We start from the raw sequence: 25,071 nt of genomic DNA on the forward strand, positions 1-25,071 counted from the left end.
GAGAGATTTAAAAGAGAAAAACAGAATTTCTGTAATTGAAAGATCTAGTGAACTAAAAACCTCAATGGATATGTAAAAGAGCGACTACTATAAAAAAAATTAGTGAACTAGAAGTCAGTGTAGAGAAAACTGGCCAGAATGAAGCCTGGAGAAAAGATCCTAAAAGAATTTTCCTGTGACCACTCTTTGCATGGTGATATGTACAGCTAAGAGCTGCCCATAGACAGGCCTGCTTTCTTCATGGTGAGTCTGGGGAAATCTGATGCACAGAGCCCTGAATTGGAGGCTAATTAGCTGAAATTTCCTTTATCCATTTCTTCTTCTGACTCAGCACTCTCGTCTTTGCTCCCTCCCTAGGTTTAGATCTTACACCTAGAGGGCATCATAATACATGGTGCATACAACCATCAACACAGCATCAGTGCTGGGTAGTCAATGCCTCTGTATGTGTATAACCACGTGGACATACATCTATAAACATAGTACATACACATCTGTTAATGAGTTTAATGTTTTTGGATGTATACTCATATATACATATCTGTAAAATAATAGCCACCTACATAAATCTGACTTCCAGCAGCTCCAACTATAGTGGAACAGGTTGGGAGCCAATCACTCAACTGGAAGTGAGAAACTTTGGTTCTAATCTGAATGGAATGTTAAGAAACTGTGACCATGGACAAGTCCCAACAGCAGTTCTCTCATCTGTAAATTAAAAGGACTGAACTGAATGATTTTCAGGACCTCTTCCTATTCTAGTGTCACATGGTGATGCTAAATAGCTTTCATAGCATCCATGTACTTTATTTTGTAGGAGAGGTTTCTACTCAGAGCTTTGTTCTTATTTATATTTACAAATGTGATACTCTGACTTTCTGAACTAATCAGAAATAATCATTGAGAAGTGAAAAATGACCAAGTAGGGATTCCTAGAGCCAAATATACTGACAGCAGCTTTAAAAACCTGGTGAGGAACAGGTAACTATAAAAGCAGGAAAAAACACTGTACTATGAAACTTCAAAACAATGGCTATCTTTAGCCATTTACTGTAGGATCAAAAAGCTTTACACACCTCAATAGACCTTGAAGGCACCATTATAACACTGAGCAATAACTGATGTTGCTGATAAGCTTGGGTAATCAAGAAAAGGTTGTCTTATGTTCAGCCAGGACAAGAGACCCATAAAGAAGTTTAAATAATAGCTAAAGGGTTTTAGACAGGAAAGTCCTTTCATATGGATGCCTCATGTGTGCGTATGAAAGTGTATGCAAGTATATAGGGAAATATTTATTAGGGGTGCTATACACATGTTCTATGCAAGGTACTGTCAAGTGGAACAAGAAAGATGCATGAATTGCTCTTTTAGAAGCTTATAATAAAACACAGAAATCCTTATGAACAACATACATAAAACATAAAAAGATGTTCAGTCAACTGTATGAAACAAATATATATTGATAGAAAGTAGAGGCCAGGCATGGTGGCTCATGCCTATAATCCCAGCACCTTGCAAGGCGGAGGCAGGAGGACTGCTTGAGCCCAGGAGTTAGAGAGTAGCCTGAGCAAGGTGAGACCCAGTCTTTTTTAATTTTATTTTATAAAAGAGACCTTTATTTTATTTCATAAAATAAAAATAAAAAGAGTAGAAGCATTATTATTAATATGGTTAGGTTTCAGGTGGGGAATATTGTATGCAAAACTGGTAGAGAGGTGGGGAAGTAAAAATGGCTGTGAAGAGAGAGGCTTTCAAGAACCCACTGAAAGTTAGAAAAAGATCTATGGCAGGGAAGGAGTCAAATGCTTCCCACAGGGAGGGAGGTGAGATCATGCTGCCTGCTGAACGTGAAAGTCATCATCGTCATGAGTCACTGAGTTCATGGGAGACATTCAGTTAACGAAGTTATAAGGCAGGTTTAGACCATCACAAGAGTGAGAGCTGAAAAGGAACTTTCCACATTTGTGGGTATGAGCTCACAGACATATACCTCTTTTAGGGTGACAAGGGTCACTGTACGAAACACCTCATCCCTGTAACACCTCACTCTCAAAAGCACGGAGGATAACTATAGAGTGACTGGCAAGAAGCAAGTCTGAGCATACAATGTAATTATAAATCTTTCAGATTACATTAAAGCAAATCATTGAAATGGAAAGAAATTTCATAGAAAATGGTCACATTTTGTCTTCTTAGTTAAATAACTAAACATCATCTAAGTGTGAATGGACAGAGAGATAAATATAGATCTGATTATAAATGTATGTATTTAAAGACTTCTCCCTAATGATGCTATCTTCAATTTCCGTTTCATTTCTACATTTTGAATTAAAAACAACTTTTATAATTATGTTTAGTATTAAGGGTCAGAAAAACATTTCAGAAAGCCTGATGCTCCCTAGACTAGTCAAGTGTTTCTAAATCTCGTAGGTTCTTCAAAACAAAAGTTATCACCAATATCTTCTATGTTCAGAGTCAGAATGCTGCAGATTTACCTAGTTTGAATGAAATCTGTCATAAGGAATCTAAAAAATAAATTCCAAAGTACTTTAGAAAAGCATTCACATCACCATTTCTTTAGGGAGGCAAGGCCCCTTCTGCTGCAATCTGCATACATACGTTCCAGAAGGAATCTCCAGCAGAAAGCACAGCATTCGCATTGTCTGTTAGTTCCCAGAGGGCAGACAACACATCATATTTATTCACATCATATTTCTTCCCCTGTTCATTCCCCTTATTCTGGCTCATAATAGTATGCACTCTTGTGAATAAAAGAAAGTTTTGTAAAATGTGGTAAACAACATTCCTGTTTTCATTCCATAGCTTCCAGGGGCAATTCTAAATACCTTTGATATGGAAAGCCCTGAATGCTTTTTTAGACAGGCTGATCCTGAGAAAAGAGGAGAATGTTCTTGCATATATGTGTGAAAAACAGCTTTTATGGTCTTTTCCCCAGTTCTGGAAACAAGAGGCATTCACAGTTGCTAGGGAGTTCTGTGTTACATACAGATAAGAGTTTTCAGACAAGCAAAACAAGAGCAGAGTTCCTCCTTTCTTATTAATCGAATGGAGTGCAGCCTGATTATCAGGAGTTATCTACTGTGCCACACTAAGCATTCCTACCAGCCAGCTACGGCAGAGCCGACGGTGTCCTCTCCCCTTTCTCCTGCATGGGAACTGACACCAGGAGAGGGCAAGCATTTCTGATCACAAAAAGTGAGTGTGTGTGCGTGTGTGTGTGTAAACATGGGTTTGCACATGCATACATTTCAAACAAGCTTAATTCTTTGCTGAAATCTCACCATTACTGGAAATATTATTTGGCCAATTATGAAACCAACAGAATTGTAAATCTCATGACATTTTACCAAACAAATATATTTCTTTCTTATTTTCTTCCCATTTCACATCCATATACAAAGTATTACAAGTCAAAAAATTGGAATGATATGGTTAAATAGGAAATAACTAACTTTAAGCAAATACCCTAAGATCCTGTCTATAGATCTACAGATGAATAATTCCTTAATCAATTAAGGAAGGCTCTGCATCACAGTAAAGAGATTTCACTAGGTCAAAATAATGAGTGAAGCTGAATCCCTGCTAATAAAAACAAAGAATGCTGTCCTTAGTGTAGCTGTAATCCTGCCTATAAGCAGTGAAATGGGCTGGCTGACCTTTTCATCCTGAAGATTTATGATGGGCTTCCATAAAATTCTAAAACTAAGGGAAAATAAGAAAATAAAAAGATCCTAAAAAAACATTCAGAATAAGGGTCACTAATCAGAACGGGGAGGGGGTTGGTCAAGATAGCAGGTGTGCTCCAGACATGCTGGGGAACAGGGAGATGGAGACAGGAGAAAGAAATGAAGTATTCTATTTATACACACATATATTTATATATACATATAAATTTACAAATACACAGATGTGTACATGCCCAGAGCCAAGCTCAAAGCAAGCAAGAAAATCCCCTGGGGCCACAGAAGTAAAGGTAGTTTAAAGCCATGTGACAACAGGGGTAATGAGGAGAGACAGGACAGCACATTTTCTACTCACTTTCTAACTATGATAAGGACAGCAACTGCCTGGTAGGGTTGTTATGAGGTTAAAATAAGTGAATACATATCAAGCACCTAGAACAGTGCCTGCCACATGGTAAGCACTTGGTACATGGCAGTTGATTTTACTACCATTATTATTAACTAGGCTGATGAGACATCAGATGTCAGTGACTTAAAGCATCTTGGGGGCAGAAGTCAAGGCCATGAGCCCACGCCGTAGGGAGCTGGTATGGCTTCCTGCATAAAGCTGTGAGCCAAAAAATTCTAGTCCATTTAGAAAATCTTTTGCCACCAACTGGAGGGGTTGCTATGGAGGAGGCCAGCCGCCTCAGGCCATAGGTGAAAAAGAGTGTTGAGAAATCTGAGCCCTTGACCCTGTTCCTGGCTTGGATGTGTGGAGCTTGATGCTGGCACTATCTAAGCTGTGTGGCAGTTAGGGGGCCAAAAAATTAACATAGAAACCAGTTCATTCAATAAAGCCCAATGGGCCCTGGCAGAGGCCACCAGGAATTCATTCCATAGAGATACCTCCATAGTCCAGGGCACAGTACTTAAGTTAAAAATCACACTGAGCAGAATAAATAAAAACAAATTCACATCTGGACACACCCTGGCTAAAGCTATCAGAGAGACAAAACAGATTACCGACAAGAGATGCAGACTTCTCATCAGCAATCACAGATGCCGGAGGACAATGGAAAAACGTCTTCAAGTGCCAAGGGGAAATAAATGTCAAGCTGGAATTCTATACTATTATTCCAGAGTGAGGGGGAAACAGAAACAGCTGGAGGCACATACAGACCAAGAGAGTTCATCACCCACAGACCTGGAATGCAAGAGCCACCAACACAGGAAGAAAATGGTGCCCAAAAGCAGAGTGAGACGTAAGAAGCAATATTTGCTAGAAAATGAAAAAAATGAGAGGTGTTTCCTCAACCTTTCACAACCAAACCTCAAAACTTCCTCGCACCCGGCGGGGAGGGACACATTCCCCTCGGGTTACAGTGGGAGACGGCTCCTTCTCCATGGCTCCGGAGACATTGTCTGCTTTCTCAGGGAACCTTATTCTATCAGTAATTCCCTCTCCCTTATATCTTTATTCCTTTAAATCTAACTTAAGTTTTTTAAACAAAATATCACAGACATGTATTTTTAAATACCTGATCATGAAAAGCAGCAGTCCCCTGTCCCACCTCTTCCTAGGTCCCATCCTGTTCCCTGGCAGCAACCCCCTTTGGATCTTTGAGCTGTCTTGTCTGGTATTTATCTTCCTATTTTTAAATAATATGCCTGTGCCAGGGGACCTTTGGAAAATCCATCACCTGTTGGCCAAGGCTCCTGGCCATGTGCCATGTGAGAATCCTTCCTTAATCTGGAAAAAAGACAGACCTGATAAACTGTCACAATGACACAGTGTACTTGTTTTGAGAACATGGACTCCCAAGACTCAGCCCATTCCATTTCTAAGAGATAACTGATGTAAGTTACAAGGTAAGAGAATAACAATAGGAGACATTTTGCAATATTTTTATATCTTACTTTATCACAAGAATTTACCCAAGCTTGCTACATTATATATTTTTTCTTTTCTTTTCTTTTGAAACAGGGTCTCACTTTGTCACCCAGGCTGGAGTGCCGTGGTACACTTCTCAAGCTCAAGTGATCCTCCTGCCTCAACCCCACAAGTACCAGACTACAGGCATACCCCACCACGCCTGGCTAATTTTTTTTTTTTTTTTTCTGTAGAGACAGGGTTTCACCATGTTGCCCAGGATGGTCTCCAACTCCTGGGCTCAAGCCATCCACCCGCCTCAGCCTTCCAAAGTGCTGGGATTATATGCATGAGCCACTGTATCCAGCTGCTAAATTATATTTCTATCCAAAAATAAAATAAACCCACTCCCTAAAAATCCTACCATGGTAAGTTGGGTAACATACAAGTCCATAAAGTCAGGCAGAAAAAAGGATGGTAGGTCACGTCTCCCCCAGGGAAGCAGACAGACCCATCACAAGCATGAGCTTGAGTATGGATGGATCTAGAATGTGCGTAAGTCTATTTCTCCTAAAACCAGGGTAAGGGTAAGAGTTGTGAGAACAGGGGTGTGGTACGGGCTTCATTATTTGGACTTTGAGAACAAAAAACAAACAAAATAAAACTTCCCCAGCAGAAGGCTGAGATGCCAGTACAGGTAATGTTTGATTAGTACCTAATGCTATCTTGTATATAAAATAAAAATAAATCTTGTTTTTAAAAATGCTTTTGACTACTAATCTGTCTTTTGGGAGCTCCAAATCATTTACCCATCACCTAATTAAAAAACAAAACAAAACACAGTAACAATCCCATATCCCACTTCACCGCCAAAGAAAAACACAACAAAATAAAACCCATCTACTAGCTTAAGGCCTGAAAAGGAGAAAGAGGCCTCCAATCAGTGGCCAAAAATGTTCTACAGCCTATACTTAGGTTACTTTTTTCTTGCTTTACCAATTTAGAACATGACTTCCAATTATGGTAGGTAAGAATTTAGTTCTTTTCTTTCCCAATATCCAAGTTATATCACAGTTTTTATTAAATCGGTAGCTGGTGTTTCTATTATTATTTAAATGTTTCTCTCCTAAGCTAATAAAATACTATGATTATATTTCCTTTCTTGAACATTTTGTTCTTCCTAGAAAGACTTGCTAAATCCTTCATTTTTTTCATGTGCTTCATTTTTTATGTATCTATTGCTCATTCCTCTAAAGGCTAGATTATATGGAAACCTTTTTTCCACACAAATCAGATACCTGCTAATTCCCTACACTCATTTTTTTCCTGGAATTCTTTATTCTGGAGCTACCTTCCTCCTCTTCCAACAGGTCTCATGGTAGAGCTGGCAACCTGAAACTTCTCTACTATTCCAGCAGGTTCCTGGGATAATGAAAGGCAAACTTTTTGAGAATCTGTCTGAAAATATCATTCTTCTACTGTCATACCTGATTGACACTGTTGGGTACAGAATTCTAGATTAGAATTATAATTTTTTTCCCCTAAGAATGTTTAAGGCACGGTTCCATTCTCTTACAGGTGTAAGTGCTGCTGTTGAGAAGTCTGATGTCTGACTCCCAATCCTTTGTATGTGGACCTGATTATATTTTTCTTCTCTGTAAGCTTCAGGACTTTATTCCCAGTGTTAATAAATTTCTTGACATGCCTTCATGTGAGACTATTTTTATCCCTCAGGCTGGGTAGTTGGCAGGTCCTTTCCATTTAGAGATATATGTTCTTCAATTCTGGGAAATTAATCCATGTGAATCCATGTGTTTTGTTTGAGAGTTTCCTCGAGTCTGTTTTCTATTTTTTCACGAGTCTCTTATTAATCAGATGCTAAACTTCCTGGACTGATTCTCTAATTTGCTTATTTTTTTCTTCTATTGTCCAATGTACTGCACATTGGTTTTTATTTCTGGAAGATTTTCTTGACATTATTTTCTAACTTTCCTAGGGGAAGGAGAGGCACCATAATTTTAATTTCTGAGAGCTCGTTTTTATCCTGTTTGTTCATTTTTCAAAAGTAATATTGTGTTCCTGTTTCAAAGATGCAGCTACCTTCCCTTATCTCTCTGAGGACATTTATAAAAGCTATTAATTTTTTAAGTATTCTTTTACCCTGTGCATTATTTACAGCCTCCTATTTCCTTTAGCTTTCTTTTTTATTTTGGGCTTTGTCTATCATGTTGGAGAATCTCCTCAAGTGTCTGGTGATTTTTGGCTCTCAATCTATATTTTAAAGTAAGATACTAAAATGCCAATTAAAAGTCCCATGTAAATGCCTGAGGCTTGTTTGTCAGTGGTCTTCACTCTAAAGCAACCAGGTGGCCAGACAGATTTTTTAAAATTGAGAGACCTCCCACCATGTCAATATCTCATGTTCTTCCCACTAGGGTCACACAATCTTCAAAGAAGCTCCTGCGGATTCTTGCTTGCGGGAGGAGGGGAAGAGGAGAGATGGACACACCAGGCCACCTGAGTTCCCACATTGGGGCAGGAAAAGAACTAGGCAGGTCCTGGAGTTCGCTACAGATGCTGTCTGATACCGCCTTTTGCTCTGACTGGTGGCCTCAGGGAAAGTGTGTCATGAGTTGAATTTCTCCAAAGACTATAAATTCCGGTGGGGGTAGGGCAGCTGCCCAGGGTCAGGTAGAGAAGCTCAGAACTCACTGCTCTGTACTCAGACTCTGACTAACCCCTTTGTTTTCACCTCAGCCAGCCTTCCACAATACTTGACGCCCCACATCCTGAGCGTCTTTAAGGTTGCGTAGGACACATCATCTCAGGTCTCGCTAGAGTCCCTTCCTGCAGGCGCTTAGGTCACAGTGCATCCTGCTCTGCAAAGTGAGCCCCTCCTCCACCTACCATCTCTCTCTCACACACTCTTGTCTCCTCTCCCATTCTTCTGTAGGCTTATCACATTTGCATTCTTTCACTATCATTTCAGTGGGGTTTCTTTGGGTTACAGAGAGGATGGATTAAAATGCATGTGTTCAGTTGGCCATATTAATCAAAAGCCTCTCCTGTCTTTCACTACCCCTTCTTCACTGGCTCCTTCTCATCAGCATTTTTAAAAAATTTTGTTTTACTGCAGTAAGAACACTTAACATGCGATCTATCCTCTTAAACACATTTTAAGTGTACATTATGATAGACTATATAACTCATCAGCATTTAAACATTCCCAAGTCTCTCCAATGTTAAGAAAGACATGACCAATAAATGTTTGCTCTTGATTCCATGTCTCCTCTCACTTGCTGCACTGTTGTCCTTCATAGTAAAACTTTTTGAAACACTTGCCCACACTCTCTTCTTCCTCCATGCCCTGACATTTCTCAATCCACTGCCACCTACCTTCTGTTTCCATCACACTCAAACTGTTCTTGCAAAAGATACCCTTCTTAATAAATCCAATGAGCACTTCCTAGTCCTCACTTTACTTGACCTCTCAGTAGCATCCAATGTTCTTGTACTCCCTCCTCCTCAAAACACTCACTTCCTTGGAGTTTCTGGCCCTGTACTCTCCTTATGTCTTCTTATCTCTTTGTAAATGGGATCCACACCCCTTATCAGGGCTTATATGGTACAGGCTATGCTTTCTGCTCTAGCCTCACCTCTTGCAATGCCCATATTCAAGTTCTATGCTACAACACATGGAAAATGTTTCAGTTTCTAGAGCAAGCCACGTTGTTTGTCTTCTGGTCTTTGTACATTCTATTCACTTTTTACTTGGCCAGTTTCATCAATTCCTTGTATCTGTGTTGAATACTCTTCCTATGTGCTCCTCAAGCACCTTGTATTTCCATGACTAACATGTTTATTAGAAGGTATTGCAACTGCCTGCTTGCTTGCTCATGCTCCATGTGGGCAACACCCATATCTATCTTCTACCAAGTTCAAAACTGTGTCACCAGAGCTACACAAGGGCTAGCATAACGTAGGCATCCAACATATGCCAGCTGAGTAAATGAAGACACAACCAACAGAGAAGAATGAAATGTCTACAGAAAGACTGCACATTATCACAATTGTTTTAAGTAACAATCCTAATTTTTTACTAAATCAAATGCCAATACCATGTTGGACCAAAGAAACACTCCAAATAATTACAGATGGAAAAAAAGCTCATAAGCCTTCTTTTGTGCAAAGTAATTATTTAAAATTCAGAAACAATTTTATCCAATATACTAGTTTTTATTGGTTTTTATTATTTACTTAATTCTCTACACATTTCTGAGGTGATGAGAACCCCAGGTTAGTTTTTGTTGGCAGATCACTTAACTAGTGAAATCAAGGTTAAGTGACCAATTGTTATGTATAGCATTTACTTTTGCTCTCACTGGCAACATAACTGTGCACAATAACTCAGGAGAGCCTTTGTAAAGACGAAAGCCACCAATCATTATGGGTATACTAGTAGGTAAGGTTTACCTTACCTATTATTAAGAGCTTTTTAATTAATTGCTTGTTATTACTTGTTAATTATCTGTTAATTAATAAGAGCACTTATTACATGCAATTACTGTCTTAAGTGTTTTAAAGGTACCGATTCATTTAATTCTCATACAAATCCAATGAGTCAATTATTCCCATTTTATAAGAAACTGATGCAAAGAAGATTAAGTAATCTACATGAAAATTCTATTCATCTCACTAGAATTTTTATCTTTAGCATTTTCCTGTGCCACTAAAAGTCTATTATAAACATTATCAGTGGCTTCATAATGTTGCACTATACTGATGTATTATAATGTATTCAATGATTCTCCCATCACTGAGAAATTGTGGTTACTTCCAATTTTCTACCTTTAAAAATAGATCTGCTATAGATATCTCTGCATATAAGTCTTTGCCCACATGTTTATTTTCCAAGGACAGATTCCTAAAAGAATTACTAGGTCAATAAATATATGTTGGGTGAACAAAGCAGTCAAATTGCCATCAATTTTGCCTAATTAGCTGTTTTTTCTTGCTTTTATGCCTACAAAGTTTCTCCCCAACCCACGGACAAACAAATATTCTCCTAGATTTTTTTGGATTTAATTTGACATTTAACTTACATTTTATATATATATGAACTTTGTTTTGATGTATGAAATGTGCAATATTTTTTCTCCAAATAGCTAACCAATTCCAAAACCATCAGTTGAATAACTTATTCTTTTCCCACTGATTTTTGCTTCTTCTTATATATATTTTCCCTTTTTGGTTTATTCTTTCGTCAGGAGGCAGTGAAACTTTGGGGAGAAAAGATAACAGGCTTAACACTGTAACTGCTGAATTTAAGATGTTTATGAATCATTCAGATGGAAATGTATAGTAGGACACAATAGATACAGGTTTCTTGCCTAAAAGAGAGGGGGGAGCTTTATTTGAGTATAAAAAGATTACTCAGGGGAACACAGGTAACAGAGGAATTGAAATCCAAAGAATAGGGCAGGGGAAACCAACATTTCAGGGCTAAGTGGCAGAACACAGCCATGTGAGAAGGCACAATCAGCCAGGTAGAGGACAGGGAAGAAGCAGGAGAGACGGGAGCAATATAAGCCCTGGGCAGAAAGAGTTTCAAGCATCATCATGAATCACACTTACATTTTTGGTTTACCTGATCAAAACAATAACATAATGTTCTACTAAAATCCTCAGAAGCACAAACAAATTCTCAAATTATTGGTTTGTTATAAATGGAGTTCTAAGCAGAGTCTGGCTATTAGAGCATCTTTATACATCTCCATAGGGCTTAGGGAAGGACAACTGTCTAAAGGTTTTAGTATATTTTAAATCTATTTAGAGGTAAATAAAAAGATTTTGAAACGTTTTGAGTGACAATGCTTAATTCTGGGAGTTTAGGCATAATGTTGCTCACGTACTAAATGAGGTCCCTTAAAGGCAGAAACATTTCTGAACAAGAGGTAGATCTGCTGTCTACAGAATAACCTATTTAGGCTACTTAAACCATAAGCATTGTAGGCTCTGAAGACGAAAACAAATCCTAGCTCATGCAAAACTGTATTTCCAGACTTTGTCTGCCATTTAATTAGTGTAAGCCAAGCTCTCAACACTCAAATGTCTCAAACACCTTCACTGTGTTACTGATATGCTTACCAGTGAACAAGCACCTTCTTTTTTGGTGCATGACAAGTTTTACAAAGCAATTAAAATGTTGGCATTTTAATTATTTTGAATTTTTCTAATTTGTTCTAATGTTTGACCAAATTTAGGTACAACTGGAGAGTCTATTTACAGAAAATATGCTTATCTGCAAATGGATCTGTTTCTAAAGTGAACTATAATAAGTATGGCTTGACAGCCATCACACTCACAGCTGGAGAAACCTAGGAGCAACTCACAGCTTATGCCTAATCGCTTGATAAGTAACTACCACATGGGAAAAAAAAAGTTTTGAATCTGGGAGGGAAAATGTAGAGGTGTTATGACAACTTGCCTTCCATTTTACTTGTCTAAATATTACTGTATTTCTACTATATCTGAATCTCTGCCCAAAAAATATGTCATATATTTATAACCAAAAAAATCACCCTTCTCAAACAAACAAAAAATATTTCTGTAGATAGATCTCTAAGTCAGAGAAAGAGAAAGAAGGCGCATCTCCACATCTATCTTCTCCCAAAGGGACCCAGCAGCACATCAAAGGTGTCCTTTGATATGGTCTGCAGGGATGGGAGTCCTCCCTGACAGAAAATGCGAGTAAGAGAAAAATTTCAAGATAAAGATACTGCCCCAATACAACCAAAGCTGAGTGAGGCAGGCACACTGGAGGCACTGCCCAGAATCTTCCACTTTGGTCAGTGACTGAGAAAAGTACACCTCTGCCTCTGCAAGCCTGCCAGTGCTCAGTTCAACCAGCTTCCAGTCTTTTGTTTGTTTGTTTTTTGAGACAGAGTCTCACTCTGTCACCCAGGCTGGAGTGCAGTGGCGTGATCTCGGCTCACTGCAAGCTCTGCCTCCCGGGTTCACACCATTCTCCTGGCTCAGCCTCCTGAGTAGCTGGGATCACAGGAGCCCACCACCATGCCCCGCTAATTTTTTGTAGTTTTACTACAGACAGGGTTTCACCGTGTTAGCCAGGATGGTCTTGATCTCCTTACCTTGTGATCTGCCCGCCTCGGCCTCCCAAAGTGCTGGGAATACAGGCGTGAGCCACCATGCCCGGCCTCAACCAGCTTCCACTCTTATTTAAATGTTTGAGAGCATGGAATTCACCCATGACAATGTCTGCCCCTCCCCACCTTTGTCACCACCATGGATACACATTTCCTCCAAAGATGGCAGGAAACCCCAAACACAGTTGATATTATAGGTCCTGGACAGACCATATGGTATTTATTAGCTAAAACATTTACACTGTTCCCTTCATACTTTTCTTAAAAATCCAACCAATTATCTAAAACTATATGCAAAAAGTCTTGCTGATGGGTATACTGGGCCCAGTCATTCCATAGGATCAAGTAAAAATGAGTGGTTAATAGTTATTACAATAGTTATAATAACAACAGTTAACTCACTGCATATTATGGCTGTTTTCTACATTATTGAGTGTTTCTTAATTTGCAACAACCACAATCATTACTGGCCTTACACTAAAATCATGTGATATATGCTGCTTCCTTTGAGTTGACTCCTCCTCCTCCCTTATTTATCTGCCTAAATTCTACTGGGCTACTCAAATAGCTCAGGCCACCACCTCTTTAGTAACACTTCCACAACCAAAGGTACCCCTACCTCAATTTCTCACAACAGTCCTTTCATTTACTGAATTAGTTGTCCGTTTTCTGGGTTTCAAAACCATCCTCTGCATATTACCTTCAAAGAAGGAATCACATTGCCCTCTATTTGTTTATAAGACACATCTCCCCTACTAGTTTTTGAACTCCTTAAAGGCAAGGCTCATCTTTATGGCCCAGCTCATAGCACAGTATTAGTAGGCATGCTAAAATGTTTGTGAAGTGATGAATACGTGTATGAATATGTTTAGACTTAGAAACAGCATCACAGAGATGGGTCTTTAGAAAACATTTAATACATCCCACTTCACCCAAAATTCCCTAAAGAAGTATTTCCAAACAATTGTGTTATTATTAAAATAAGAAAATAATTTTCCATGTTCAATATAAAATAAACATTTTTCTAATGAAAATAGGATTAAATAAAAATCTTACCGGCAAAGTTCCAGGTAGAGATGCATCAAAAAAAGAAACCAAAGAATTTGGAGGTGCTGAAAAGCGAACTTGAGATCCAGAGAAGAGTTTAGAGTTGGAGGAAATCTGGGCATGAATTTCCAAACCTACCACAGCAGCCCATTTGTGTTCACTAAGAAGAAAGAGATAATGGTTAAGATGTAATTATGTTTGTCACCATGAATGAATTTCTGTAAGTCTAAACCACAAATGTTAATTTCCTATATGTGTTTTAAACTTATTACAGTGTTATATCCTTACATTAAAAATGTCATATTTTATCAGTGACTAAATAAAAAACAATTTAGAATAAGCGCCTACACTGAGATTGGCAAAATAAAATTCATTTACAACATGGCATCAGGAGGCTGATGATATAAACACGAAGGCAATAGAGAAAGGAACAATTTGGTGTCTTAAAACAATGTAGAAATGGGTATCAGGTGACAACTGCTTGGCTAACTTCAGTGAAAAGCAGCATTTAACAAATTAACTGTACCTTATCAAGTAATCACTCAGTAAATGAAGAAAGCTGATCTTTCCCACATTATTTAGAATTGACATAAATGGCAAGATTCTACTACTAGAGAAATAATGATAAATAGTTCCACATTTCTTATTTAAAAAGGAAATTCGCAACCATGTTTTGAATTCCTTTCACAAAAATGGCTGGCAAGTATAATAACCAGAGAGACACAGATATAATAAATCACCACTAAATGATACTCTTGAAAAAATTTTGCTAAACCCCATCATATTAAACCATCTGATGTGGCATATTTTTGGTCCCCCATATCACTTGCAATTCCTGAGACCTAATTTCAGGTTACTTTGTTCATGCTTATTTGCTATGAAATCTAAGAAGCTATTAAATGCTATAATAATCTCTCTTATCCAGCCAGTTCTACTCTGTTGAGTCTGTACATAGGCCTCTCCAGGTCCTTATAAATGTGCTTATTCCCTGTGAAATCCATGTATGTTCCTATCCTGCTCTTCTCCCAAGCAATTTCGTGTGTATATGTGTGTGTGTATGTGTGTGTGTGTGTGTATATATATACATATATATACAGATTTTATATATATACAGATTTTACATCATTTTGTTTTGTTTCAATCATTTCAACACATAAAGGTCTATATCTGAAGTACTGTAAGAATAAGTCCTTCTTTTTAAAGTTTGGAAACACAGCCCACAAGGGAGGTGAATTAAAGAAAGAACTCATTAGAAATTCTGCATGCAGTAAAGCATCATTCAAAGTATTTTTGCAGTTCCATTACATGAGAGAAAAAATGTTCTCTCCATTCACAGGGAAACAATCTAATTCACGAAAAGAATACAAAACTGAATACTTCTTTCAGGACAATTTCCCTCTGTTCCTCCAACTGAAAGTAAAAATAATGCCAACTAGTCTCAAAGAATAAACAAAATAATAGAAACTTGCCATATGTTTCTGTATTTAAAGAGAAACTATTTAATTCTTATATAATGAAGCATAAACAGCTGTTTAGGGGATATCTGGCCAAATAAGCAAAACTCTCTATATAACCCGAGGGAGTACCTCTTCTTTTGGCTGCGTCCTCCTAGGTCTAGACACACATATTCAACATAAAACGCCTGCACAGCTAGCTAGTGTTTTCTGACTAATGACAATAACCCACCACTACCCAGAGCTTGTAGGTAAAGGCTCCCTTTCTCCCTTTAGAACACTGCCGGCCCATACTAGCGCTAAATTAAATCAGCTAAATATGATCCCGCTTCCCGTGTCACCGTCCCCACTGCTAGTGCTATTAGTAAGGCGACCGAATCCACTCTTCTGTCTGTGCAGCCTTCAAGAAAATACTTGCTATTTTACACTCGCGTATTCCCCAACTACGTCTATTTGAAAATAGTGGTTTATATACGGGGGCGGAGCTGATAGAGGGCCTGTTTTGTGCTTTTATTTAGGTTTCGGGGCTCCAGGTTATAACTCAACGCCCTCCCGTCAGCCAAAACGTCTAGAAGCTGGGCTGTAATTGCCATCCTTTCCCCAGTCCTGCAGTTCCACCTTACAGTTAGGTGGGCAGAAATGGTAAGAAACAGAATACCCTTTCCTCGGTTTCTGGGTCGTGTAGAGGGGCTGCTGAGCCACTGAGCTCTGTCCCCTAATCCGGTTGGATGTGAACCCAGTCGGAGCCTCTCTTCGGTGGCAAGAACCGCCGTCAACCTGGGCGAAAGTCCAACGTCTTCCACGGCCGACCCAGCGCAGCATGGGCGCCGCCATTGTAACGCCAGGGTCTTGGTCAGGTGACTCAGTCACACTGTGCCGCGAGGCTCCCTGGGAAGCGTAGTTCTGGAAATGTATTAAAAATGCTATAGGCTCGGACCGGAAGACTACTACTCCCGGCGAGCGTGGTGATTCGAAGCCTGCCGGAACCAGGCAGAGAGGGGAGGGAAGGAGAAATAGAGGAGAGGGTGGGAGGGTTTCAGGGTGGGGAGGTGTGACTCCTCCTAGCGGGGAGTTAGAGAGGCTTGTGACTCTGAGCGTGTATGTATGAGTTTGAGTGTGAGCACTTGGTGCTTGGTGCTAAGAAGCGTTGCCGGGATTTTATAACCCAGTTAACCTTGCAAGGGGAAGTAAATGACCGTGACATCTCAGCAAAGACTTCCTGAGCCCCCAAACCTACACAGTTATATTCTATATCTACTCTTCTACTTCGCTCAGCAATTTGTGCGTTAATGCAACAAATACTTATTTGCATGCCTACCGTAATGCCAGGCTCAGTTCTTAGGCACTGTAGTTACTGCAGAGATCAAGACAGTTAAGGCCCCCATGTTAATGGAGCTTACATTCTAAAGAAGGGAGACATACAGAAGTTAACAAAAATAAGATACTTCTATATAGGTAGTAAGTGCTATGTTTAAGCAGAGGTATTTAGAGAGAAACAGCCCCACTGAATGTTCGTGTACATTTTAACCTCCTTTTTTTCATTGGCCAGTATCAGAAACACACTCATTGTATGCTAGGAGCAGATACCATCGTCCCAGCGGACTTCCTTCATTTTCCTGCGTCAAAACTAATACCCCTTGTTAAAACTGCTACCGATTTTTTGTATTTGAACACAGTCTAGAGTAGTCATTTAGGCACTCTCTATTTCATCATCCTGCTTTGATTGTCCTCATAGTGCTTTTGACTACCTGATGTTTATCTTCTATTTCCACAAATTTCTTGTCTGTCTTACTACAGTACAAAGTAGGTTCCTCAAAAATATTTGTTGAATAAAGTAGGGCAGTGTGGAGAATGCATTTGACAAAGGATGGAGTGGATGCCCTTTGGAGTAGTAATTGTTTAGGGGAGAGATGATGAATTAGGATGGTGGCAGAGGCAAAGAGAAATGGATCTATTTGAGATAGATATGGGAAGTAAAATTGAAGGACTCTGATGGATTGAATATGATGGTGGAAGGCTAGGAGGAACAAGTAACTCCTGGATTTCTGGCTTGCATGACTGGCTGATGAGGTTATCCACCGAGATAAGGAAACCAGAAAAGGAACAGGTTTGCAAAGAAAACATATGAGTTTGGTTACCTTGGAGACATTCAAGAGGAGGAATCAAGTAGACATCAGTGATGCCTAATTCTGAGTATAGAGCAGGGCAAGGGGAAAAGCTGCGTATTTTGTATACTTCACATTGATAGGTTTTCAGTTATTGATCAATAATCCATTGATTAAATGGCTGTAACCTTTGATCTTTTCCTTTAATACTCTTAAATTGCATATCCATATGGAAGAAGGAAAGTTTAGTTACTCTTGTTAAAATTGTCCTCATTTATTTTTTCTATCTTTTCTACTTTTTCACCCACTATCACTAATCTAAATTGCTACACCAGAAGTATCGGTCATTTGACCAAGGATGAAAATGACAAAAATGACAGGGACTGGAAGGGAGTGATGGAGACTTGTTCCAAAATTTCTCTCTAATTGTTGCACTTTAAGGTTCAGATGATTCTCTAGATCCTTTACTAGAGTCTTCCCTCTGAGTTTCCATGTTTTTCATCTTTACTCTAGGTAAGCTAGTTTTCCCTTTCTTATTTAGCTCCTCAGGTTTTTCTGGCCCAGACTGGGGTCAGGGGAGTTGCCTCTGAGCACAAAATGGCTTCAGTTTTGTTAGAACAACAGAGGAGAATGGAACCTTGTATCTCTAGCTAAAAAGAGAGGGAGACACTTGCTACCTCATCGCTGGTAATCGGCATCTTAGAAGGTAATTCACTCCATCACATGGAAGACTGGGAATGTTTTGAAAACCACCATAAGGGAGAGCAACACATTTAATGAAAATCCTAATCTTATGGGTAAAACGCGCTATAAGGGAAGCTCATCTTTGTTTATGAAGCAGTATTATGCAGTAATAGGCTATCGCCGCAAAGGCCCCACCCCACCACTAGAGGGAGATAAAAATCCTACGCATGTAAGTGTATTTGCTTCCTTTCACAAATGGAAACCAGCCAGTTTCCTGCATCTTATTTCTAATCATTGCCCTTTCAAAAATCCCATAGAACTAATCGTGGAAATAGAGACTTGTCAATAACCATCTCTTTGGCTCTCCTCTCCCTCAAGATTATTTGTTGTTTCCCGAAATACCTGTAGTTTTCCTTGTGAAAACAGGAGCACTGTTTTCTGAGAGCTCCCCCTGCCTTGCTCCTTAGCTGGTCATACTCCCACCAAACCTCCTTCTGTGGGACCATTTCTAGCCTTCCTGCTGCATGCCAAATCTGATATCTGTCAGAACTATTACTGACGGACAGCTCTCTAGCTGCAAGAGCTATTTTGGTTGCACCAACAAGGTGGCTGTCATCTGGGAGACACAGAGATTTTCATTTTCAAGGAACTCAGAAGGTAGCTGGGCAGAGTTTCTAGCAAAAACAACATTTTTCTTAGGGAGAGCCTCTCAGCTCTTATTTTATCCATAAAATGGATACACAGTACAAATAGATTTAGAACAGGTTTTTAAAAAGCTACGTAAAGCAGAGCAGAATTTCGAGTTGTTACTTACAAATGGCAATAGTTAGATGTGTCTAAAATAACATGCTTGGTTTTGTTTAGTGCTCTTCAGTGGGTCTTTGAATGTCAGAGTTGGAATGAACTGGCTCACCTCTGTATTTGACTCAAAACTATGAATAAAAACACGTTGATTTCTGAACACAGATTATTTTTTATCTCAAATCTAAGTTGTGCTTAATTGTAATCATTCCCTTTCACTAGTTCACGATGGGGGAAATAATATGAAAACCCAACGTCCTAGGATGGATAGTTTCTTCTGTAAGGTAGGTACAGTGTGAGGGGATAATACAGGTGGTTCTAAGTTTCCATTTTTTTAAAAGAAATGAATAGTTTTGATAGAAACATTAAAATTGCAAGTAAAATGAAAAAGAGACAGTTTCCACTATCCTGGCAATGTATCTCGAAATCTATTTGTATACAGCTTTCCAGTTAAAATTGCATTAACTAATGTAGTCTTTGATTAACTACTTTTGTACTGTGGAAACAAAGGCAATGCTTTAAAAGCATTTAGCAGGCTAATAAACAAAATGCCCCTTGTAGTCTGAGCTGGAAGCAGATGGTTATCTTAGTATTTCTTAGCACAGTTGTGAGCTTGATCCCTGTCTTGGCTGTGAGTTTCTGTGTGTTCTGTGGCTATGGAACTCAGCCTGCTGTCTTGAAACTTTATGCCACATGGGTAGAGATGGAAGATGGCTAGGTCAGTATATATTATCTTTAAAAAAGAGAAAGAAACCACAGCGGTAACAACAACAAAACCCACATAAGATGATGTACATATAACAGAAATTAATAGCATCATTTATGTTGCAACTAGAAGAGCTGTTTTTTAGAAAGCATTCTGAAAACACGAAGTTCCTTCATAGAAAAAAATACATTTTAAAATCCAGTTAGGTGTCATTAGGGGAAAAGAGAAAGACTGGGAATACACGTGTGCCAAGCAAATGGGAAAACAGGATTCATTTCCTTTTATTTTACCATTAAAGTCTTGATTCTGATAAAATACTGATGCAGGGGGAACAATTGCTTTCTCTAAAAGATTGTTTTGCAGCAAAGAAATCTATAACTCCTTTTTCCTTTCCAGTGCAAGGAAATAGAACACCCTGTTCAATGTTCCTATAGAGATGAAGGGCCATATGGGGAAGATGAGGCCAGCACATTGTTGCTATTATGCCTGGACTATAAACTAGAAGCTCTCTATGGTCTCCCTTCTTCTATCTAATCTCAGGGGATGGTTTGGATGGTTTGCACTTTCCCAGGTGTTTTCTAGAAATTTTTAGAAATCTGTCTACTCCCTCAGAGCCAACAAGAATGATGTATGAAAAAGAAGCTTCACTTCCATACTTCCTTTGCTTCATGATGTACTTGAAAGAAGATACTCCCGAGTTGTAAGTAATGGGTGGTAGAACACGTTAAACTCCATGTTTCTATAAACTATGTTTTTGCATGTGGTCATATCCCTCTATGTACTAAGAAGTTCTCTCTTTTGTGTTTTGGAATTGGATATTTGGCCTTCAAAGTTAGAGAGCTTGTACACACACTACACACAGACACGCACACACACACACACATCACCACACGCACACTTCTAAGCAGTATCTTAATTCAGGAGCTCCAATAATAGGAACTTTTAGGTTTCAGAACAGATGATGTTTTTGTATGTCAGATGGTTCTCCTGATTTTAAGCCTAAAGATGTTGAAAAGTATGGCGTTAAAGAACTCCACCACCAAGACACGTGGACTTTGATGAGACCTTTCAGTGAATGAACTCCTACTTGCTAATTGAAGGGAAGATGTATCAGAGTCCATCAGTGTGGTACAGAAGAGAACTGAAGAGCTTATCTTACACATCCTGCCAAGTAATTGGTGTCATCACCTGTGCGTATCTGAACTGGTATTTCTGTATCTAGGCCACCCTTGAACCAAGAATGGATGGACTGCACAAAGCAATAAAGGCTGAACTCACGTTGGTGGCAGATCCTTCAGGGCTCACCACAGTTTAATGTATAGCCGTTGAGAAGAAATTTAGTGCTCCATGAAGAAGTGCCAGATTGAATTAAAATCAAGCAACAATCAGATGAAACAACCACTGAGATAAATGGAGAGAGAGAGAGAGAGAGAGAGAGAGAGAGAGAGAGAGAGAGAGAATTCCCAAGGATTCATGAATACTAATTAGGGGAAGACCAGCACACACGTTATTCATGTCTCTTTGGAGTCTGAGTCTAGATTCTAATTTAACAATACGATTTTGATGACTTGGCCTTGTAGTGATTTCAGTTGGTGTGAATTCCACACTTACATCAGCTTGGCTACTAAAAGGCATTTTCATCTGCTCACGTATAGTAAGAATGAAGACAAATGATGTTAAGAATGGGACTGATTATTGTGTTTTTCAAAAGAGAAAAGAAAGTAAGAATATGTAAAATGCCTCTCTAGCAAAGAGGAGGTTTTCTAGCCCAATATTCTGTTTGTGTTCATTCCCTATAGCTGTTATCTTTCTTTTGCCTGCTATAGCATGCTGGTATGATGTCTTTGGGAAACATTTTGTAATACTTCAGAGAATGATGAATTTTAACATTTTACATGAATTTATTAAATAAATGCATTATCTTCTACTTATTGCACTGAAATACACAATCTCATGAAATGTTCTCATCGTTTATGAGGGCAGTTTGACATTTCACAATCTCTTAGAGTTTAGTGTCTTCAGCAAATGTCAAAATGAAAAATCTTGAGTTTAGGAAAGAAAACATTTGCCTTGCTTAGTTCTTTAGGCCAGTGGTCCCCAACCTTTTTGGCACCAGGGACCAGTTTCGTGGAAGACAATTTTTCTAAGGACTCGGGGGAGCAGTGGAGTAATGATTTTGGGATGATTAAAGTGCATTACATTTATTGTCCACTCTATTTCTATTATTATTATTACATTGTAATATGTAATGAAATAATTCTACAACTCACCATAATGTAGAATCAGTGGAAGCCCTGAGCTTGTTTTTCTGTAGCTAGACAATTCCATCTGGGGGTGATGGGAGATGGTGACAGATCATTAGGCATTAGATTCTCATAACGAGCATGCAACCTAGATCCCCTGCGCGTGCAGTTCACAGTAGGGTTTGTGCTCCTATGAGAATGTAATGCCGCTGCTGGTCTGACAGGAGGCATAGCTCAGGTGGAAATGCGAGTGATGGGGAGTGGCTGTAAATACAGATGAAGCTTCTCTTACTTGCCTGCCGCTCACCTCGTGCTGTATGACCCAGTTCCTAACAGGCCATGGACAAGTATTTGTCGATAGTCCAGGGGTTGGGGACCCCTATCCTAGACCAGCCATCATTTTGGGTACCTGAGGCCCTTTTCTTCGAATCTATGACTAAAGGAAATTAGCTGCTGTGTAACCATTCCGCTTATAGCAATTCTGGTTACTTCTCCAAGGAAGATCAAGAATATTTTGCAACTGGCCTACGTTGTTTATTAACTCTTTCTAGAAACTTCTACTAGGCTTATTCTTATGCCCTTGTGTTCTCTTTAGCCAACAGAGATATAAGGTATCACTTATTTCAAAGTGATAATATCCTTTTGCATTGGTTTTATTGTGCAGTGGATCAGATGAACTGTGGTTCTCACTGTGTAAGTTAATAGAAGTTGTCCATGAACTCGAAAGATAAAATTGAGTATGTGTTTTGGGTTGGAATTCTATGCCGCCATTTAATCAAATGTTGTGTTTACTCTTTCTTCTTTCAAAAAATGCCGTAACTCATTTTCAATTGTCAAGAAATGGCAAGCACAGAAATGGTAACTTTCACTCTGTCTGAAATATAATGTGGCCAGACAGGCCAAATTACAGAAAATCAATTAGTTCCTGTTACAAGAGTCATGTATCTGAGGTCTTGTCCTGTCTCTGGTTACTGTAGCTAATGTCCACTTCTCTCCAAAGGAATTCTTAGGAGAAAATCAACCGAAGACTTTTTTACTGGAGCAAAAACCTATAGGACCTAGACATTTAATCTTTGTCAATTAAGATAGAGACAGAAATAAATTTCTTCCTCGAATCACTTCCTCTCTTCCTGTACTTTTAAACCACATACTCTTGAAAGAGAAATTATCGTTTAGTTTCTGAGGCCTAAAATTTTCAAATACTACTTCTATATTATGCTATCTATGCCTTTTTGTACAAGGTAAAGACCATAATGCTTCTCAAGCATGTGGTTTCACATAAATCTAATCTATGTCATGAACTCTTTTCTTGATCTAAATCAACTAACAAATTCAGTTGAACAAATATATCTAGGCCCAAAGTTTTTATTATTCATGATGTTCCTGTTTCATAGATTAACAGTTGCACATGCCTTCTGGGAAGAAAACATTGCCCCCAGATTTCCTCACTTTTCTCTTTTATATGCTTAAAAAGGAGGGCTTTTGTTTCAAAGATTCATTTTGGTGTCAGATAACTTCTTGAGTTACACCTAGGGAAATCCAAGACATCTAAAAATAGGAGCAACATTTTTTTTTTGTAAAGATAAACAACATTAATTACTGATTTCAGAATATTACTGATTCCATTTTCCTCATCATAGAACAAGGCAGCCATAATCAAGAAAATCTTCAATTAACATTAAAGGTTGCACTCGTACTAAACCCACACTTAAAGCACAGATGTAGAAGGATTGTTTTAAAGTGTTGTTAAGAAACATAAAACTTGTGGTAAGCCAAGTTATAACTCTTGTGTTATCCAGGGCCTATAATTAATTTTAAAAAAATCAAAACACTTTTAAAAATAGTCTCGTGCATTGAATTCCAGCATGCTGCTGCTTTTATGTAGAGGGATTTCTGTAAAATGCAAGTTTATTTGTAGATTGCAAGTGACTCAATGATGTTACAATATAAAAGAAAATGATACTCTAGAGTCTTTGTTTGGGGATGTTAGGGGCTGTCTTGGAATACTCAGTTCACTCAGAGGATTGCTTTTAATCTGAAGCAAAAGAAATTTCATAAACTGAAATTGTTGGCCAGATGGAATTTCCTGATTAATTTTTTAGTGTTTGGTATTAAACATAATAATGAAAAGGGGAGTTCTGAGAGTAAACCCAATTAACATTTCATAAAATTTATTGCTCTAAATATGGCTTACCCTTTATTTCATATCTTCCTGGATAACCTGCCTGTACCTTGAAAAGCTTAACTGGTCAACTTCTCTCCCTCCTTCCCTTGCATTGCTTCCATTTCTTTGTCATTTGACTTTCTTTTCTTTTTTGTACTCTATTCATTGAGTCCTTGCAAGGCTACAGGCACCCTTCCAGTGCCTACGTTGTCCTATTCTTTATGGACCTTGGTGGAAAGAATATTTGTAACAGTTTGTAATATTAAGTCCTGGTGCTAGAATGCTGTCCCTCTTGTTGTACAAGAGACTCTTAATACCATCTATAATCATAGACTGGCTTGCACTTGATAAAACTAGTCTTTGTGATGTTGAGAGCAAAGGTGGACATTCTCCCTATGTTTTCTTTTCCTATTTATTACTTTTCTATGGTAGGTGGACATTCCCATTCACACACTCTCTCTCTACACACACACACACACACACACACACACACACACATATATATATACACACACACATATATATACACACACACATATATATATATATATATATTCATTGGCTATGTGGGGATTGGAGAAACAACTTTTTGAAAATAAAATTGATCCTACCAGATTGAGATTTTTGGAGGGCAAGAACCATATTGTCCATGATTCAGTGTCCTTTCAGTTCTCAGGGCTATACCAGCTGTGCTGGCCATCATCTACCCACCGCTCCTGGGAACTATTTTCCCGTCCCCACTGAAACCCATCCACATGGCTATGTTAAGGACTGCCAAACTGAGCTAGTACTCTATGCCGGGGCTGGCTACATTATTTGTGAAATTCAATGTAAAATTAAAATGCAAGATAATGTGTTCAAAAATTATTAAGAATTTCTAGATGGCAGAAGCATTATGCCAAACATAAGACCTTTCTAAGTCAGGTCGCTGTGCAACCACACAGGTTTCATGCCTAGCTGTGCTGACCTTCCCATCTCCCACACCAGACATGGTTTATTGAGTCCTAGGGGAAGAGAATATCTAACGCAGGTAAAACCAGAGACCTTTCTGGTTGGTTGGTTTGTACCAGAACTAAGAAAAAAAAAGTCCCAGTTGGATAGAACTGGGGACCTATCAGCTGGCTTGCTTTCAGCCTTGTGATGAA

The 25,071-nt window shown here is 38.8% G+C and overlaps 1 protein-coding gene across 2 annotated transcripts in view; it reads right to left on the reverse strand.

Annotated features, from left to right (window-relative positions):
• The window catches only part of GATB (glutamyl-tRNA amidotransferase subunit B), an 85,491-nt gene extending 69,397 nt beyond the window's left edge, over positions 1-16,094 (reverse strand). The window contains exons 1-2 of one of the 2 annotated variants that reach the window (XM_007999996.3): positions 15,882-16,094; positions 13,779-13,929 (exon numbers count right to left, since the gene is read on the reverse strand). In XM_007999996.3, coding sequence (XP_007998187.3) covers positions 13,779-13,929; positions 15,882-16,057 — 327 coding nt within the window. In that variant the 5' untranslated portion in view covers positions 16,058-16,094. The remainder of the gene's footprint in view (positions 1-13,778; positions 13,930-15,881) is intronic. The other variant, XM_007999995.3, reaches the window with a different exon arrangement.
• Positions 16,095-25,071: the final 8,977 nt, after the last annotated feature.

This window comes from Chlorocebus sabaeus, chromosome 7 (genome assembly GCF_047675955.1).
Source record: "Chlorocebus sabaeus isolate Y175 chromosome 7, mChlSab1.0.hap1, whole genome shotgun sequence".
In the NCBI taxonomy this organism is placed as follows: Eukaryota; Metazoa; Chordata; class Mammalia; order Primates; family Cercopithecidae; genus Chlorocebus; species Chlorocebus sabaeus.